Genomic DNA, 19,294 nt, shown 5'->3' with positions numbered 1-19,294 from the left:
AACTGCAGATAATATTGTGCTTTCAGATTGACTTAAACACATTGTTTAAGACCTTAAAGAAAGATGAATGGACAGCATCTCTCGAACGGGTCAGAAATTGTTGTTCAGAGAATTGAATCAGGAGCATGTGGGTATATAAAGAGAGCAATTAGAGTTATCAGCATGAAAAATAGCTCTTGACATAAATTTAACACATGGGATAAAATCTAGTCTTTCCAAAGAGTGAACTGGGAGACAGTCCCAAGGAATCCATTCAGAACTCAGTGCAGATAAAGAGATTAAGTGTAAGAAAAAGAAGATAAGGTATGTGGACAACAGACTGGGGGGGGGGCTCTGCATTCGTCTCAGGAGTTTGAGGAATGATTAGGCATACTAGTGAATAATTACCCATGGGTAAGAGCTGAGAGTGTGTGAGAGCTGGAGAAAGCTCACAAACATACCATGGATTATGATTTCAAAACAAAAATACTGGTAGACACGTTTAAGGGAAGCGACAGAAATCAAAGCTGAAACTAAGGTCATGAATGCTGTTTGAGGTGAAAGCCAGTCTTTGAGGTGCTGACAGCTGGATGGGGAGCAGATTTCCCTTGGGTCATAATAGTTGTTGGCTACTGGGATGCTATCTTTAAAGTGCGGTAAAAGTGGACGTGAAGAACTATTCTAACCTACAGTTCTATAGCCAGAGAAGCTATCACTAAAGATAAAACTAAACTGTTTTCAAACATTAAAAATAATAGTGCAGTGTGTCTCTCAGAGTGTCCCTGGAAGAATTACTGAAGGATATATATATATACACTTCAAGAAAACCCAGAGAAGAGATACAATTAGAAAAGTAACAAGAAATAAGGGGAGTGTTGACAAGTTTAAATACTGACTGGGAAAAAGAAGTGATTTTCTTTGCCAAGTTGAGAAGGCAAATTGAATTTACATTTGTTTACAACAAAGACAGCAAGGCTGAAAGGAGGGCAGAAGTCAGTGGATGAAGCATGCAACGGCTTTCCAGGGGTTGCTGGGAAAAATGCAAACATGTGTATTGGGAGATGCAAGATATGGAGGGATAAAAAGAAAAATAAAACAGTGCAAGCAAACGAAAACACAAACACCCAGGACTTCATTCGGTGGAATGCTGGAGAGGAGGAGGAAAAGAATAACCCACAGAAAATATGAAATGGCAGACTCCATTTCCAAACATGTTAGTGTTTGCACCAGATATTACAGATTACGCTGGCTGTTAAAATATTAGAAAATCCAATTTGATTAAGAGTGCAGTTTCATTTCACTATAGGAGACATTATTAAGAAAATAACAGGCGTGGAAAGGTTTAGACTGAGCGAAGGGATGAAGACTCAGCGGGGCCATAACTAAGAAAGCGGGCATAGCAGTATTAAAACCAGACAGTGCGGCGTCTCACTGAAAAAGCACCAGGCACAAAGGAGCAGGCCTTTGTCACCTGGGACCGTTTCTTCCCAGTGTTTTCCATTGCGTCGATGGGACACTGCATTTAGCACTCCTGGTTCTCTTCCCTGTTTCTGAGAGCTGTGTTCTGGAGCAAGAACTTGATGTTTAGCGATGTTCCTTCTCCCCTTTCCTCTTGGAGTTTTCTCCCGGGCGGTCTCCAAAGGAGGGGTCTTGCCCCTGCCTCACAGTACCTGAAATGTAGATAATTTCTGAAGTTTGTCTGGATTTGTTTTCTGGTCACACGGAGCTGTGCGTTCTTGCTTGATCTTTATCAGTAACAAAGGAATGATTTCAAATGATTTCAGCCCCTCATTGCCTTACTCTTCCTTGTTACTTTGCTTTGAATTTCTTCAAACTAGACAAAGATGCCATTTGATGGGTTCCCTCATAGGCCTTAGCCTACTTCATAGTAAAGAGGACAGGAGGCCGGAGAGATGCTTAGCGCTTAAGAGGACCCTGGTTTGATTCCCAGCAACCACGTGGCAGCTCACAACCATCTGTCACTTGAGTTCAAAGGAATCTGACACCTTTTTCTGGACAGGCATGAATGTGGTGCACAGACATACAGACAGGCCCAATATCCATAAAAAATACATATTAGAAAAAAGGGAAAGAGGACAGGCCACTGAGGACTAACGGTCATGGACATGGACTGGTAAGGTAGTCTTGGGTATAAAAAGCAAGAACTGGGGCTGTGAATGTAGCTTCCCGGGGAGAGTCCTTGCTTAGCATGTGCAAAGTCCTAGGTTCAGTTCCCTGCAAGGAAACAAAACAACAACAAAAAGTCTCAAAGCAAGAACGGATGAATTTTTAGGGAGGAGTAGACAAAAACCTCAGTTTAGTGGAAATCCTGATGATAAACATTCTCAGAAAACAATGGCTAGAACAGAATAAAATTGTGAGGCCTATAAAATATTTGAACAGTGCAATAAACAGATTCAATCTTGTATTCTTGCTCTCAACAAAAGAAAAAAAAATACATCCTTTTAGAGCCTACATGGAGTGTGAAAAAATTAAAAAGGTCTGTGTATTGTTAGGAAATTTAAGATAATACCATATAGGTTATGCTCCCTGAATATGACCACTAATTTATAAACCAACAATAAAACACTCAAGGGAAAAATAATCCTGTATTTGTAAAGTTTTTTGTTTCTAAGGCCCCTTTAAACAACTCGTGGGCAGAAAAGGAAATCACAGAAGAACTGACAAAATATTTAGAACAAGATGGCAATAAAAACACTACCTATCAAAGCGTGTGGGATGCGGTTGAAGTGGCGCTTACACAGAGATGCATAGTTGCAGATGCGTCTGTGAAAAGGAAGAAAGACTAAACGAATAGACATGGAGGCTGATCAGCCAGGAAAACAATGGCAGAAAAGAGAAAGAAGGAGAGGAAAAGGATGAGCAAGCGAAGTAGAAGCATCAGGGAAAAGGTGAAAAGAAAGGTTATGTCCGGCAGGCAAGCCTCAGCTAAGAACAGAATGCAGGAAGGATGCAGGCAGGCGATGGGTGCAGCTGAGTTGGGAGAGCCTGGGTCTAGCCTCAACTGGCCTATGAACCAGCCAAGGTTATTGCTATGCTGGAGGAACGAAGCTGCTAATAACGAAGCCCAAGGTCATAAAAACAACTTCATAGCAATGCATGTCGTGGGCACTTGGGTGGAAAAATTTAAATTATCCACATTGACCCATGGAAAACTTATGTGTTTACCACTAAAGAACTGTAAGGGGGCCTCTTATAAAGGATAGCTGGCCCAGAGATGTCACATATACACTATATCAAACCTTTAGTGAGCCAAAAAAATGGAAAAAGAAATCCATGTATCGCACACATTATTTCAGAAGACAGGAAATATCCTGTGATTTTGCTTGGTTGGAATAATACCTTGTTATGGAAACTTGGCAAGGGAGGTACATGAAGAAAAAAAAAAGCCAGCGTTGTTTTGGAGCATAGATGTGATCTAAATAAACAACAACCAATTAAATTCAGCAGGATTATGATTAAAAACCATACACCACAAACACTTGGAGTTTCACCCATGGAATGAAAAGATGGCTTAGCAGAGTTACAACCCACGAGGTTAACGAATTAAAAATCATATGACAATCTAAGCAGGCGCAGAAAGTGGTCCGTGAAATTCAGCGCTTTGATAATGTGCTAAATGAATCAGGGAACAGGCTAAATTTAGAGTCATATGTTGAATCCCTTTCTAAAGCGGATTCCATCCCTTTTATTTTTTGAGTAAATCCAGATTTTCAAATATTAGATTATCTTTCATAAAGGTTTATTTGCATTTCAAAATCTAAATATATCCAGAACTTGGGCCCAGTTCTCTGGGAGAATAAAAAATAAAACAAACAAACAAACAAAAACAGAACCCACAAACCAGAAAATAATGGTGGCCTTGAAAACAGCAGCTAATTGCATTAGGCATTTTCCCAGGTGTGATCTTTAAGTATCTACCACCCTTGGGGAGTTTTCTCATCTTAATGTGGTGAACATATCCCCAAGGCTGGCTGGGGAGGCAGATCTGTTTCCAGGGAGATGGAGGCGAACCGAGGACCCTGCCTGGTGGGACCTCAGCCACTTTATCCACTGACTGGTTTTCATGGGTGCCTTCATCTCCCCCTTTTCTGTACACAGGTCCAAACTGAAGACGGTCCATGAGCGGATCCCCTTGGCTGGACTGAGCAAGTTGCCCAGCGTCCCTCAGATTGCCAAGGTAAAAAACAAAAATTAAGGGAAGGTGGCTTATTCTGTCAGCCCAGGGCTGGCTCTAGGGTTGGGGGCGGGGTACAGGCTCTGCCTTTGGGAACTGGGAGGGGATTTTGCTTGCCTAGATGGGGTGAGGTGGCTTAGCAGCTTCCTCCATCTTCTCTTCTCCCTCCAGCTCTTCCTGGTCCCTCAAGCTGCTTGTGGAACAGTCTACTCCACTCAGGAGACAGGAGAAGTAGGAAGGCAGGGCTGGCCATGGCTAGTGCTTCAGAGGCTAGGGAGCTTTCACTGAGGGGTGGGGGCTGGGCTGAGGGTGATCCTGATCCAGTCCTACTCTGAGGAAGGGATGGTCAGGGGGCAAAGGTTCATGTCACTGTATGAGTGACTGGGTACTTGGGAATGGAGTCAGTGGAGTCAGAAGGGCGGTTGGCTGGGCTGAGTGGGACCCTCACTCTGAGTACGTAGACTATATCCACTCTGAATACAGGAATACCAGCAGAACTGTGCCTTTTGTGGGAGTTAGGGAGTGATGGCTTTTTTGGTGCTGTCTTCCAGTCAGAATGGAAATGTTTCCTAGACTTCATTTTTTGCCTCTCTTTATCACGAAACCCCAGGACCCTAGACTGTCCTGGGTCCACATTAGTGAGGAGCAGAATTTGAATCCCATGTGCCTCATTCTCCCATGATGCTTTATGTCTGTGGGCAGAGGAACCTGTGTGTGCTTTATAGACATGGTTCTTGACCTGTGTGTTTCTTTCCCTGCTCAGGCTTTCTGTGATGATGCAGTGGGGCTGAAATTCAATCCTGTCCTGTACCCCAAGGTGAGGAGCTTTCTGTCCCTGTGGGCCTGTTGTCCATAGCTCTCCAGCTTGGCCTGGATCTATAGATCTGGGGCTCCATGGGGGAGTTCCTTGCATCATGGAGGGGTCACGTGGGGTCTCTATGATGCTCTTCTATGTCTTCATCTTTTCTTACTCACCCCTCCACAAACTGGTACCCTGGGAACCATCCACAGTCATGCCTGGGCTTCCAGCAGAGCTGAGTAGGTTCTTGGCCTGCTGTGAAGGCTGGTGGGGGGGGGTAGCAGCTTTGAAGTGTTTCTGCCTCTCCCCAGCTGTACTTCTCTGAGACCAGGCTTGGAGTAGGGCAGATTCTATTTGTGCCTGGAAAGACAGTCCGATCCACCCTGACGTCATGGAGGTATGGGGTGCAGAGCTCAGCAACGCACTAGAAGGAAGAGGCCAAACCTTGGCTCCTGGTTGCCCATGTTACTGCCGCTCTGAGGTCCTCTCAGCCTTGCTGGCCTTAGTTAATAAACTGGTGATTCTCTGATATTGGCTCTCTTATGACTGGCCTGATCTTGACCCCGGTTCTGGTATGGGGATGTGTGCAGGGAGAAGCAATAACAACAAAACAAACCAACAAATGCAGTCAGCGGCAATTACCGCATGACAGTGCTTAAATCATCCACAGTGGAGAATGGCTTGAAATTGCCAGTAGGAAAAGACCCCGTGTACTGACAGCTGCTTCAGAGGCCAGCAGGGGCTCCGGGAGGAAATGGAAGCAGAGACGCACTTCCAATATGGCCTCTGCTGTGTTCCGTGCATCTGCAGCTGGAGCTTGCTGGGCTCAGCTCAGTCCATCCCCCAAGTCTCAGCTCTGACGACCAGGAACTGTGAGATGAAATTTCTGGTTGGGAAGCAAGATCTTCACCCTGCTTCGACATCCAGAACGCCCTCGACCACGTCTTAAATGGCTACGATCGGGCACAGCACTCTTAGAAGCACTTGTGTATCTGTGGGGGATGAGCTGGCAGTGGAGTCCTCAGCTGCATAGAGCACTTTTCTCAGATGCCTCTTTGTCAACGTCATATTATCATCTGTGAACACCAACGATGTTTCCTGTCATTCAGATTGACCTACCTTTGTAATCAAAGCTGAATGAGTGCGGTTTAATACCCAGCAAAACCCCATCCAAAAGGCCGAGCTGAACTCAGGTTTGGCAGTCCTCGTCGCAATCACATCTGTCAGGAGGCTCCCGGAGGCTCGTTCGTAGGTCTGCCTTGGGAAGCCTGAGTGGCCTGGTGGTAACGGCAGAGCAGGGGTACCTCATGCGGTCTGGTCTGTCTGAAGGCTGGCTGATGTCCAGCTGAGACGTGAATCTGTCTGAGACGCGTCTATATTTTCACGCGTGCAGAGTTACGTGCTCCAGGAAGGTCTCTATGGCCAGCCTTTTCCCTGCAGGGCGGCTGCTCTCGTCTTTCCACACAGGCAGCCATGGAGGGCAACTTATAGGGTGGCTAGCAGGGCTGTCACTGGGAGAGCTGAGGAGCACCCCTTTTCTCAGACAGCCGAGGCCTTTGCAGAGGTAAAGTGTAACGGCATCCTGTCATGGGCCACACATTTCAACCAAGTCAAGCCAGGTTTCTGCCTCTATACAGCACATGGCCAATCCCTCCTTGGTGTGGTAGAGGTTTCCCAATAGCACTCAGGTAATCTTCTCTTTCTCATAAACCAGCTCAGTTTTGATATTTCTTGAGGGTTCCATGGGTGATGATGAGAGCGACAGCGCTCTGTGCTCACTGTGGTATGTGCCTTGTCTTGCTGGATCATTTTGTGGGTTGACATCTGGGTAGGAGCCGTGACGTGCTCGACCTTGCATTTCTGCAAAGGATTTGAATTTAGAGCAGAGCCATCCTTGATGACCATTTGTTGGGGGAGGGGACTGGCTTTATTTTTTTTTTAATACTACAAATAAAACCGTGGGATAAAGTGAATTCCTTATGTCCCATCTGTGACTGGCACATCTGGATGGGATCAGAATGGGAGGTTTGGCTACTGCTGGGGAAGCCTAGGTGCTGGAAGCTAGAGAGGGCATTGGAGCAGCATCTTGACACAGGCCGATTCTTTGCTTCTCCTCTTCTGCGTGTGTGTGTGGCTGTCTCCTCTCTGGACCCACTCTCTGGTGAAGCTGGCCTGTCTTTCGTTTTTTTTCCTTGCCTCTTGTTGACGTCGATCTTGATTGTTTTTCCATTTCCACATTTTTGTAGGCCTCTCAGATGATTGTGTCCTATGATGAGCACGATGTCAACAACACTTTCAAGTTTGGAGTTATTTATCAAAAAGCCAGGCAGGTAAGCATCATGGTTCACGTTGGTCACTATAGCCTCTTGTTTATGACTTTGCGTTATTTCCCCACCCCAAGTGCAGGGGTCCTGAACTAGGCTCTTATTTTCTTTTTTAAGATATGCTTTGCTGGGCGGTGGTGGCGCACGCCTTTAATCCCAGCACTTGGGAGGCAGAGGCAGGTGGATCTCTGTGAGTTCGAGGCCAGCCTGGTCTCCAAAGCGAGTTCCAGGAAAGGCGCAAAGCTACACAGAGAAACCCTGTCTCGAAAAACCAAAAAAAAAAAAAAAAAGATACGCTTTATTTTTAATTAAGTGTGTATGTGTGTGGTTTTTTTTTTTGTGTGGATGTATACACACATGAGTACAGTGCTCATGGGGTCCAGAAAAGGGAGTTGAGTTCCTGGGAACTGACTGGAGTTATAGGCAGATGGGATCCATTTGATGTGGATGCTGGGAACTAAAGTCAGGTCCTCTGCAAGAGCAGCCAGTGCTCTTAAGCACTGACTCATCTCTCCAGCCCCTTCTCTCCGTTTTCAATGAGAACACTTAATATATCTCCTTATTTTCGCCTAGCATACTACACTAATCTTGGTACCTTCACCTCTGTGTCATTATGCTCTGCTTCCCTTTGTTTCTGTGTCCATTGCTCTCCCCTGGAATTCAGCTGCTTCCCTTCGCCTCCAGTCAGCTTTCTCGTTACACATCCTCCATTCCCTGCTGTTTCCTGCCTTCTTCATCTTTCATGAGCACAAACACACATGTACATGTGAGTACACATGTACACATAATTATTTATTGAGTCTTGAGACGGGGTTTTACTATGTAGCCTTGGCTGACCTGGAACTTACTATATAGATCAGGCTGGCCTTGAACTCAGAGATCTGCTTGACTCTCCTTCTTTAGTGCTGGGATTAAAGGTGTGCAACCCCATGCCTGACAGAAACACATAATTCTTTAAGTTTAGGGGCCCCATGGGTGGTATCTGTCTTTCTGAGTGGCTGATTTTACTTAACAGAATGACTTTCAGTTGTATCCATTTCCCTGCAAGTGTCATAATTTCAGTTTTCTTCCTGGCTGTGTGAAATCCCGTTGTGTGATATTTGCCTATTCATCTTTGGATAAACATCTCGGCTGGTTCCATTTCCTGGCTATTTTAAATAGAGTGCTCATAGACATGGATGTGTAAGCATCTCTGTGATTATTAAATGTCCTGGATACAGTTGTCAAATTGAAAGCATGAATTGGATTGGAGGTGGCTGTTCAAGGAAGACAACTTCACAAGGAGGCCTGCAAAGTCTTGTAGATGGTGATGTAGTGCTCGCACAGTGAAGTCTGAGTCCTCCTTGCTCTTTCAGCTTATATTTATCTGTGGGCTGTGAGTCACAGGGAACTCAAACAAGAGAGAGGGTGGGTTAGCCTTAGCTACTCTTCTCCCAGTGGGAAGTTAGCCTTTTCTCCTCACTCAGTCGGGTGTTGGAGCCCAGTGATGTCTTGATGGTAGGTTGAAATCAGCCTTGCTGGGAATATTTACACTATGGAAATTAGAAAAGAGCAAAGTTTCTATTCATTCTCTGGGAAAGCTGGTTGTTAAAGCCTGTTTTCTACAATGAACATTACTAACACCCCGAGCAGAATGGTCAGCTGAAGGCGCCAACATCTCATTTAGGTCTGCGAGGAGATTCCATGCTCCTTTTTCCTTTGTATCCAGGTACCCAGCACCAGCATGGTGTTGGGGATCACTCTCTCTCTCTCTCTCTCTCTGAACCTACAATTGTTTAAGAGTCAATTGGTATGTGATTAATGAATGAATGGAAAATTTGGCTCTGCTAATAGCAGGTCGTTGATGTTCTGTGGGTTTTTTGCATGGCCATCTCTTTCTTGGTTAGTTGATTCTTTGTTGGTTAGCTTTCTTGGTTAGCTGGTTTCTTTGTCTGAAGATATGAGACCACAAAAGACACAGGTCTGCTTCGAAGCCCTAATTGGGTGAAGAGTTAGAAAAGCCGGCATGGATGCATCTCATAATTCAATGGAGATGATTCAGGTTGTTACTGTAATGACTTCCACATATTAACATCTTTATTTCATACAGCTTGGCTACTGTCACCCCCGTAATTAAAGTTCTTTGATTGTGAAATTGACCAAAACATATCTTACAAGGTGATTGCAATCCAATGTTCCAGCAAAATTGTAATTATTGAATATTAACCAGCCACCTCTGAAAAGCAGCCCGGGTATTGTTTATGTACCCAGTGCTGCTGCTGCAGGGGAGAAGCCAGGAAGATAAAATACTTTAAAAAAAATGCCAGGCAGATTGTTGCTCTGCAAACCTACAGCTGAGGGACATTTAATATGAACATCGGTTGCATAAAAGCTCTAAACCGGTCTTTGGATAAAAATAAGCCTCACCTAACTGTCCTGTTTGTCATGTACTGTGCTGAGCACCATGGGGGATAGTGATGACTAAGCCCTCCTCCTGAGTGTATGGTCAACCTCGAGGGCTGTACAACAACAGAGACAATGATAATACCCATGCGGAGTGTGACTCCTGGGAGAGCAGGGCCAGCCCCAGTGGGTGCACTGGGTTGTTTCCTATTGCAGATGTAGCTTGCCTGGAAGCAGCTGCTCTCCCACGGGTTGCCACACAGCCTGCAGTGACAAGGTCTTCTTGGCATGCTGAAGACCAGGGTCAGTACACAGTAATCGCAGCGCAGTAGACTCTTTAGACTTCTGAGCCTTGGGGACTGCCACAACCATTCCACTCAGAATGCAGAAACATTATGTATATGACTTGGGCAGGTGGTATTCCAATACAACTTTATTTATGGAAACCGGAAGCAGGCCAGTCTTGACTCGTAGGCTGGCATTAGCTGCCTCCTGTTGAACAGCAGTGCTTACCTATTCATGGATCTCGCTCGGGAACTGCATTACAGCATTTGCTCTATTATGCAGTTAACCACTATTTCCCTAAAAAAGTTTTCAAACTTAAGTGTATCCATTTATTTATTTATTTATTTATTTATTTATTTATTTATTTATTAATTATTTTTTTTGAGGTGCTGGGGATCAAGTCCAGGGCCGTACACATGCTAGGCAAGTGTTTTACCGTGTTCCTAGGGGCTTTTATTTCTAAAAGAAGTCATAGAATGCTACTCTAACTGGAAAACCATTGTCGCTGGCCCTCGCTATTATGAACCGAAGGTGGTTTTGTGTGTGCATGTTTGTGTGTGTGAGAGTGGGTGAGTCTGTGTGCCAATGTGTATTTGATTTATTTTGTTCTGCTTTTGAGACTATAGCTCAGGCTGATACTGAACTTGCTGTGTAGCCCAGGCTGCCCTGGGACTCACTGTTCTTTCGTCACAGCCTTCTGCTTGCTGAGCTTACCAAGAAATACTATTAAAAGGCAAACTAAAGTTGTGGAGACGGGCTAGATTGTGTCGCCTCTTGAAGGCTTGGAACCTGCGGTCTGTTCTTATTTATCGTAAAGCAGGCTGGGGGTGTCAAGCCCAGTAGGAGAGTGCTAGTGTAGCGTGAGGGAAGCTCCAAGTTGCAGCCATTGCAGGCATGAGGGAGATGGGATAGAGCTGTCGGTGGAGACTCTGTCCTGGAATTGACGGGGCAGACTGGAATGTTTTATGTGTAGCCGCGGGTGTTTGCGGATCCTGCCTCTGTGGGCAGAGCACATGGGTTAGGCGGGACTTGTCAGTGGGTTAAGTCTGTCACTATTTACAGGACTTACTGTTATTTTCACTTCCACTTTCTTTAGTAGTTATTAAACTTCGTAGTTTTTGCACAGGAGGAAATAATAGAGAAAGGTCTGATACTTTTACCCAGTCTCCCCAAAGGTCAGGTCTCAAACTACAGTGCTGTGTCACACCTAGGATTGTTGACATAATGGAAATATTACTCCAGTTTCCCCAATTCACATGGACTTGAAAACACCTGTCTGTCCGTCCGTCCGTCCGTCCGTCCATCCATCCACCCACATATCTATGTACATGCATTCAGAGATCAGAGGATAACTTTCAGGAGTCAGTTCTCTACACCACATGGGTCCAGAAATTGAACTCAGGTTGTCAGCAAGTGCCCTTACCTGCTGAGCCATATTGCAGGTCCCTCATGTGGACTGATTTGTATGTGGTGTGTGTATGTGTGTCATGGATGGTGTGTGTGTGTGTGTGTGTGTGTGTGTGTGTGTGTGTGTGTTCCATGTTGTTTTATCCATGTGTAGGTTCCATAGTCAAGAAACAGACTCTCACTACAAGGTTCCCTACATTTTTCTTTTACAGCCACCCCTGACTCCCCACTACCTCCTCATCCCCACCTCTGTTCCTTCCTCTGGTCCCTAACGGTTGGCAACCATTTATCTGTTTTCCCATCTTCGTTTCACACTGCTGTAACACCACACTGCTATCATACCTTTATGAGTTATTGACATTTTAGTTAAGAATCTTCGGGGCTGATCTCTGCTCAGCAGATTCTCCAGCTTCTCAAGTGAGTCGCTAGTTTGTTTCTTTTCTTCTTGTCTCCCCCTCTCTCCCTCTGTCCCTTCCTCTCTCTCCTTTTCTGTTTCCTTCTTCCTTCTTCCTTCTTCCTTCTCTCTCTCTCTCTCTCTCTCTCTCTCTCTCTCTCTCTCTCTCCCTCTCCTCTCTCTCCCTCTCCCTCTCTCTCTCTCTCTCCCTCTCCCTCTCCCTCTCCCTCTCCCTTTCCCTCTCTTTTATTGTTTTCAGGTAGATTCTCACTGTGTAGCCCAGGCTGTCCTTGAACTTGGTACCTCCCCGAGTGCTGGGATTACGGGTGTCTGTCACCTGACTTAGGCCGGTTCTCTTGCCGAGGAGTATTCCATGGTCTGGCTGCACGCGCCATGCTTAGCCATTCATTCATTCACTAAGGCGTCAGGGTCGTTTCCAGCTTTGGGGAATTATGAATAGAACCACTGTGAATCCTTTTATGTAGGAGTTGGGTTTTGAACCTATGTTTTCATTCCTCTGGGGTAACTGCCTAGCAGTATAATTGCTGGTTGCATGGTAAATTGCATGTGTAGCCGCCAGACCATTTTCTGGAGTGACTGTTTCTCCATCAGTGTGTGAGTGATCCAGCTTTCCTGCATCTGAGCTGCATTTGGTGCTGCTGACTTTTAATTTAGCCCTTCTGACACATGCATGGTGTACCTCATTGTGGTTCTGGTGTGCATTTCCCTGCCGGCTAATGATGCCGAACATTATTTTCTTCATATGCTTACTCGCCATCTGTGTGTCCACTTAGGTGAAATGTCTCTATCTTTTGACCATTTTCTAGTTTTTCTTACTGTTAAGTTTTTTATTACAGCTTTGCTAATCTATAATTCTCACGCTGTGCAATTCACAATAGTAAGAATTACGGCTCCACAGATGGCTTTGAGGTGTGATCACAGTAATAATGATCTAATTCCAAAATATGCTCATCACTCTCCAAATAAAACCTACACCTGTGGACAGTCACTCCTGTGTCCCATTCCATTTAGTTCCTGGAAGATACCAAATTCAAGGCCAGCCTCGGTTCTGTGGATTTGTCTATTCTGGACCTTTGAGAAGTGGAAGAATAAATGTGACATTTTTGACTGTTTTTTTTTCCCACATAGCTATGTTTTCAGGGTTCATCAATGTTGTAACATGGTATATCTATTGTTTTCAGGGTTCATCTATGTTGTAACATAGTATATCTATTCCTTATTTAGGTCAAATAATGTTCCATTGAATGGCTGTACCACATACAAGCAATCTGTTAGTTGGTAGGGAGATAATCTGGGTTGTTTACACTTGTGGGTTATGTACAGTGCTGTTGTTGACATTCATGTACAAGTTTTTTTTTTTTTTTTTGTGTGTGTGTGTGTGTGTGTATGTTCATGCATTTTGATGTCTCTTGGGTATATACCTAGGGGCAGAATTGCTCAGTGGTTAGCCTTCTGAGGGACTGAGACTGTTGCCAGAGTGTCTGCCCTGTTCACACCCCTGTCAGCAGTGAGCCAGTGTTCAGAGTTCTCCGTAACCTCACCCACATTTGTTCCTGTCATTCATCATCAGACTCGTCCTAATGGTTGTGAAGTGGGGTCTTATTGTAGTTTTGATTACTGTAGAGGTTTTGTTATGAGACAGGGTCTTACTGGGTAGCTCCAGCTAGCCTAGAATTTGCTCTGTAGATCCACCCCAGCCTCAAAGTCGAAGAACTCTGCCTGCCTCTGCCTGCCGAGTTGCAAGGATTAAAGGAGTGTGCCGCCACAGCAAGCCCTACTTTAGAGTTTGGAGAGTTCTTTTTTAGAGCTGCTTTGGAAACCAGGGACCAGTCCTTTACTTTGAATCATGCTTTTGGTGTCATCTAAGAGCTCTTTGCTCTGGGCTCTGCTGGACTCCAAGGCCTCCTTACCCCGGGCCAGCACCCAGTCCTGCAGAGTGCTCCTCCATTGACCCGCCCCCTAGCTGGGGACAGCTATGGTGAATGTACTAGACAACAGGGAAGAGGGGGGAAAGGGACCTGGACAACCCTTTCGCTTCACACCCAGAGCTTCCTTCTCATTCCTTCCCTGGCCCCCGTGTTTCTTCCAGACCCTGGAGGAAGAGCTCTTTGGGAATAATGAGGAGAGCCCAGCTTTCAAGGAGTTTCTGAATCTCCTGGGGGACACCATCACACTGCAGGACTTCAAAGGGTGAGTTTTGTCAGGGACTGGCTTCATCCATGGGTGCAGCCCTTGGTGAGGGCCAGGGCAGTCAGCTCTGTCCCGGGGGAGCTTTTCCAGCTTCTGATTCTTTGCTCACGTACCTGCATTCCTGAAGACTCAGTGGTCCTAGGGATAATCCAGAGTGACAGGTTGGCTGAAAGGCAGTGGCCTCGGAAGCATGGTGAGATCGCTCCTGCTGAGGTTTGCCTTCCTAATTACATTTGGCTCAGACTGCTGGTGAAAGGAATCCACCTTCCCTACCACTCACCTGGCAGGAGAAAGAGAACCCTGTGCTCTTTGGAAGGGAATGACCCAATTTGGACAGCGTGTGAAGAACAGATAATTAAGACTTCACACGAACATAATAACCCTCTCGGCAGAAATCCATGCAACAGTGTACGGTCCCTTAAATGGACGGAAAGCTAGACTATTGGGACTATTGTTTGGAAAACGCTGGCCCTTGATTTTCCTAAGGTTTAGTCCAGGAGCCCAAACAAGAAGCTAACATCTTGTGAAAAGCACTTAGTTCAGCTGCAGTAGGTGCTCAATAATTGCTTTCGTCCTCTGCTTCCTTCTCCTTCCCATCCTCTTCCCCCTTGCTCCGTCTTCTCCTGGCTTTGAAGTCACACTACTGTCTGGAGTCTGGAGTCAGTCACACCAGGGTTAGAATCCCACCTCTGACACTCACAAGCCCTAAGATGTTGGACCAGTGGCTTTACCTGGAGAAGAGTCCAGTTCCTTATCTGTAAAAAAGGGAGATAATGGTGAACATAGTAGCACCCCACAAGGTCACTCACAGGGGATTAAAACAGATAATGCAGAGAAAACAGGTTTGGAACCTGAAAGGGCCTGAGGTGTATTTTTTTTCTTCCTTTTTCCTCCCAGTTGCTAAAGACTGTGGTCCCAGGCTGTCAGCCACATCTCTGTGAAGGGAGAAGGCCTGGCTCCTAGAAGGCCATCAATTCTTCCCCAACTTCTCCTTCCTGGGATGAAGTGTGGGTGGAGGGGTCTCCGTGTGGTTTGTCTCTGTGAAGCTGATGGTTTGAAGTTGATCAGCTGTCCCTTCTTCTGGCCCGACTTCAATTCTCCCATGGTCTCAGCCACATCCAGCAGAGTGACTGGCTGTCCTGGCTCTTGACCAGTGACTTGGACAGAGCAAAGGCTCATTGTCCAGCCTTGGGGGCCTTGGGGCGCTAGGTCAGGCATTGTGGGGTTATGAATGGATGATGGATGATGGCCTTCCCACTTGAACAGCCCTGTGGAGGAGGGCACATAACCAAGGCTTGAAGCAGAGGCTTTGCTTTAAATTAATTAGTTAGTTAGTTTATGAATTTGGTTGTGTTGTAAGACAAAGTCTTACTCCCTAGCCCCAGGCTGGGCTCAGACTCGGGATTGTCCTGTTTTGACCTTCAGAGTGCTAACATGTGGCCACCAGGTCCGCCTCTGTCTCTCATATAGGTGGTTGATGGCAGGACACTCGGCGGCCAGGCTGCTCCGAAGGACCCGTCTCCACACCTTCCGACCTTGTGCCCTCGTTGGCCCTCAGCTCTTCCATGTGTCCTCACCCACTTGTTTGCTCCCTGCCCTTGGTGGCACCACGACGCCACTTTCACCTCACTCCTCCTTCTGTTCCTGCCCTGTTTTATGACAGTTTCCGAGGAGGCCTGGATGTGACCCACGGACAGACAGGGGTGGAGTCAGTGTATACCGTTTTCCGGGACCGGGAGATCATGTTCCATGTCTCTACCAAGCTGCCCTTCACGGATGGTGACACCCAGCAGGTAACCAGTACAGAAGGCAGGGCCAAGCTGCAGGTTGCTTCCACTTGGCAGATGGGACACACAGCCTTGTGTGTGTGTGTGTGTGTGTGTGTGTGTGTGTGTGTGTGTTGAAACACTTCCTTGAGGCTCACGGTGTAGAGTACTTGTCTAGCATTCAGGAGGCTATCTCTATCTCTAGCAGGAAAAGTTTCCCCTGGGAAGTCAATGAAGGGTCCAGCTGGGAGCAACGCAAACAGGGCCCATAAATGCTGCTCGGTAGACAGATCTGCAGATGGGAGTTGGAAGCCGGGAGAGCAAGCTGAGTGGCGCGACTCGCAGCCAGCCGGTGCCTCGTGGGTTCAGAACCTGTGGAGTGGCATCTGTGTTAGAAGGCTGCTATGGGGGTTCCTTAGGTTTCTAAACAGTGGGCTCCTGTGAGCCATGCCTGGCCTGTGCCTGCTTCTTGTGGAACCTGTCCCCAGTCCTGGCCACTCGGCCCTTCTGCCTCTTTGCTGCCTTGTGAGTGTGAAGTGTGTATGAGAATCTTCTCAGCCTCATTGCCTGTCCCTAACCTGGGGACTCTGTGACACTTGTGACTCCAGCCTTTGCCAGCTCTCTCCAGGGTAGCTGCTTGGAGCTGCACATCCCTGGGGAGGGCTTGGCTCTCGCAGCTGGTCCTGGCTGTTGTGGCATTAACCACCTTATCCCACTTCTTTCCTCCTTCCTATCTCGGAGAGCACAGGAGGGCTCCCTCCAAACTCTGACCTGTTTGTTTCTGCCAGGGCACTGGGAAGGGAGCAGGGATGCAGAATCGTAAACACTGTGCATGGCTTCTTGGGAATAAAAGAAATTGGCAAGTGAATTATGATTTGGCTCCCAAATAATAGCTGAATGTTCCAGAAACACATGGGTGTGGGATTCCTTGGGTAGTCAAAGTGGGTTTTCCCTGGGTGTCTCATCCTTGGTCCCTGTTTTCTTACAGGCTCCCTCACCTACTACCCTAGTCTGAGGCTCGCGTTACCTCAGGGTCATTTCAGCCTGGAGTGTGCTATAGAACTTGGCTCTTGGCAGGGACCAAATCAATGACAGTTCTTTTCTCTTAAGAAATGGGCACCCAGAGGTGTGTGTATGTGTGTGTGTGTGTGTGTGTGTGTGTGTGTGTAACAAGTGAGGCAGTCAGTATGTATAAAAAGTGCCCAGTACAATGTCCAGAGCAGAGCAGACACTCTGTAAGTGAGAAACTCAATTTGAAAGGGCTGAGCACAAGTCCCACTTTGAGTATGCATTTAATAAAAGACCACACATAGGGGTGAGACCTGGTGTGCAGGAAGATCTGGACATTTGTCGTCATCCATGTGAACATCCACAGTTCCTGGCACATAGTAGGGTCTTGTAGCCTTTATCACACAGCAAAGTGCCTGGCCCTGCTGGGTCCTGTCCACTGATTCTCCCTTAGCCAGTAGACCTGTGTTTCTCTGAGTGTGTCCTCACCTCTGGTGGGATGATCGGTCCCCCGCCCCTTCTGTCTGCATTTCCTCACCGATCCTGCCCATGTTTTCCAGGATGCCCTCTGCTGCCACCTGCTCTCTGCTCCTAAAGCTGCCAGGTACTTTCTGCCAGAGAGCAGCTGATTTACCCTTGGCTTGCAGCTTGGTTCGTGGGTTCAGGTGGCTTGCCCCGTGTTTGTGTTTCTTCTGGACCGGTTATGCCTGGCCTGGCATTCTTGCATTCTCTCCAGGGTCCTGAGTCCAGGCTTTGTACGCTGTTGAGTTTCATTACACTCAGGCCAGCTGTTGTCTAACAATCTGGCCTTCTTCCTCCCCTTTCTTCTTGGTAGTTCCCACAGATTGAGAGAAACAGCTCCCCCAAAGAGCTGGGCCTCCGAGTTCAGGGTTTATGAAAGGTGGAATAAAGAGGAATTTGCTGTCGAGCTCTTTTCTGTTTAGGGATGGTCCTAACTCTTGTAACCACAAAGTACTTTCTGTTCAGCTGCAGAGAAAGCGACACATTGGGAATGACATTGTGGCCATCATCTTCCAAGAAGAAAACACACCATTTGTCCCAGATATGATTGCTTCAAACTTCTTACATGCTTACATTGTTGTTCAGGCTGAGAGCCCGAGCACAGAGACCCCATCCTACAAGGTAAGGAAGAAGCCTTATTTGGGGGGGGCAGTCATGGGCCCAGGTACATCCCTAGGGGTGGTGAGCTCAGTGACAGCAAAAGACACTAGATCTTAGCCGGGCAGTGGTGACACGCGTCTTTATCCCAGCACTCAGGAGGCAGATGCAGGCAGATCTCTGAGTTTGAGGCCAGCCTGGTTTACAGAGTGAGTTTCATGGAAGTATTGCAGTCCCCATGGTTGGTCCAGCTTCTGAGATTTGGAGGCTGGCCCTTGGTGGACCTTCTGAGATCAACCCCTCCGTGTTTTCTCTAGCTCTTCAGCTTCTCACTCAATTGGTCCAGAAGCCCCGGGTGCTGAGCTTTGGATATGGTGATAGTATTTGCTAGAGGAAGTCTGAGGAGGAGGAGAGGAGATGGAGAGGACGGACAGGAAAGGGGAGAGAAAGGGGGACAATGGGAAGACCAAGGTTAGAGGGGCCTCCTAGACCCTGGCCCCTGCATCTGGATGATGTGGGCAAATGAATGGCTTTAACTGGAAGATTTCGATGAGAATGCAAAACCTGGGTGATGCTCCTGACTGGGGACTTTTACTTTTTCTTTCTAAGGTACATGAAAGCTAAAAATGTCACCCTGGCCGTTGGTGGTGATTACATGCCTGTAATCCCCAAACCCCAGCAGATGTGGGGGCAAGGGCCAGGGGATGAGAGTCTGAAGCTAGCCTGCCTGGCCTCCATAGTGAGACCCTATAAAAAAATAAAAAGAGGATGAGGAGGGTGTGAGGGGCAAGGTGGGTTAAAGAAAGTTGGATTTAGTCAGTGTATATGGTATGCATGCGTGGAAATAGTATACTAAACTCAATTAACATATATTAATTATACACATCATATTAATTATATAATTATATAAATATATAATTAATATAATAATAATTAATACATGTTAATTTTTAAAAAAGGGAAGGAAGGGCCACCTGCTGTAATGGGAGGAGGTGTGTGGAATACATTAGACAGTTCTGGCTGCCAGCCCTCAGCATCGTAGAAACAGGACACATTCCCTTGCCCTCCTCACTGGCGGCTTCACCTCCCTCCTTTTTCCTCCAGGGCAGCACATCTCTGTGTTCCACTGGTTTGAGGGGCCTGGGACTCATGGGAGTTAGGCTGAGTCAGAGGTTTTAGGGTGAGGGCTAGGTGGTCTCCGAGTCACCGAGTAAGAACCAAATGGCAAGTTTCTGCTTTTCTTTGTTTCCTGGGAAGAGAGACCAGAGTTCAGATTCCCAAAGCATTCCCTGCATCACAGAATGCAGGGTACCAGCATCTGTGCAGGAAGAGAAATGGTCCTCTCAATGCAAATGGGAGAACTGAGGCTGGGAAGGCATACTAGATGCTAACCCAGGCCCTTTCTGGGGCTCGCTGTGTCTC

The 19,294-nt window shown here is 46.8% G+C and overlaps 1 protein-coding gene across 8 annotated transcripts in view; it reads left to right on the top strand.

Annotated features, from left to right (window-relative positions):
* Rap1gap2 (RAP1 GTPase activating protein 2) overlaps positions 1–19,294 on the top strand; it is a 227,036-nt gene that overhangs the window by 179,231 nt on the left and 28,511 nt on the right. For all 8 annotated transcript variants that reach the window (XR_003734214.1, XM_028866705.2, XM_028866703.2 and 5 more), the window contains 6 exons: positions 4,102–4,180; positions 4,941–4,994; positions 7,223–7,306; positions 13,879–13,979; positions 15,643–15,772; positions 17,741–17,896. Coding sequence is in view for 7 of the 8 variants with exons in the window: in XM_028866705.2 (XP_028722538.1) it covers positions 4,102–4,180; positions 4,941–4,994; positions 7,223–7,306; positions 13,879–13,979; positions 15,643–15,772; positions 17,741–17,896 (604 nt within the window). In the remaining variant the exon portion in view is untranslated. The remainder of the gene's footprint in view (positions 1–4,101; positions 4,181–4,940; positions 4,995–7,222; positions 7,307–13,878; positions 13,980–15,642; positions 15,773–17,740; positions 17,897–19,294) is intronic.

The sequence above is a fragment of the Peromyscus leucopus genome, chromosome 8b, assembly GCF_004664715.2.
Source record: "Peromyscus leucopus breed LL Stock chromosome 8b, UCI_PerLeu_2.1, whole genome shotgun sequence".
Taxonomy (NCBI): Eukaryota; Metazoa; Chordata; class Mammalia; order Rodentia; family Cricetidae; genus Peromyscus; species Peromyscus leucopus.
Note: the sequence above shows the minus strand (reverse complement) of the source record. Positions and strands in the feature narration are given on the sequence as shown.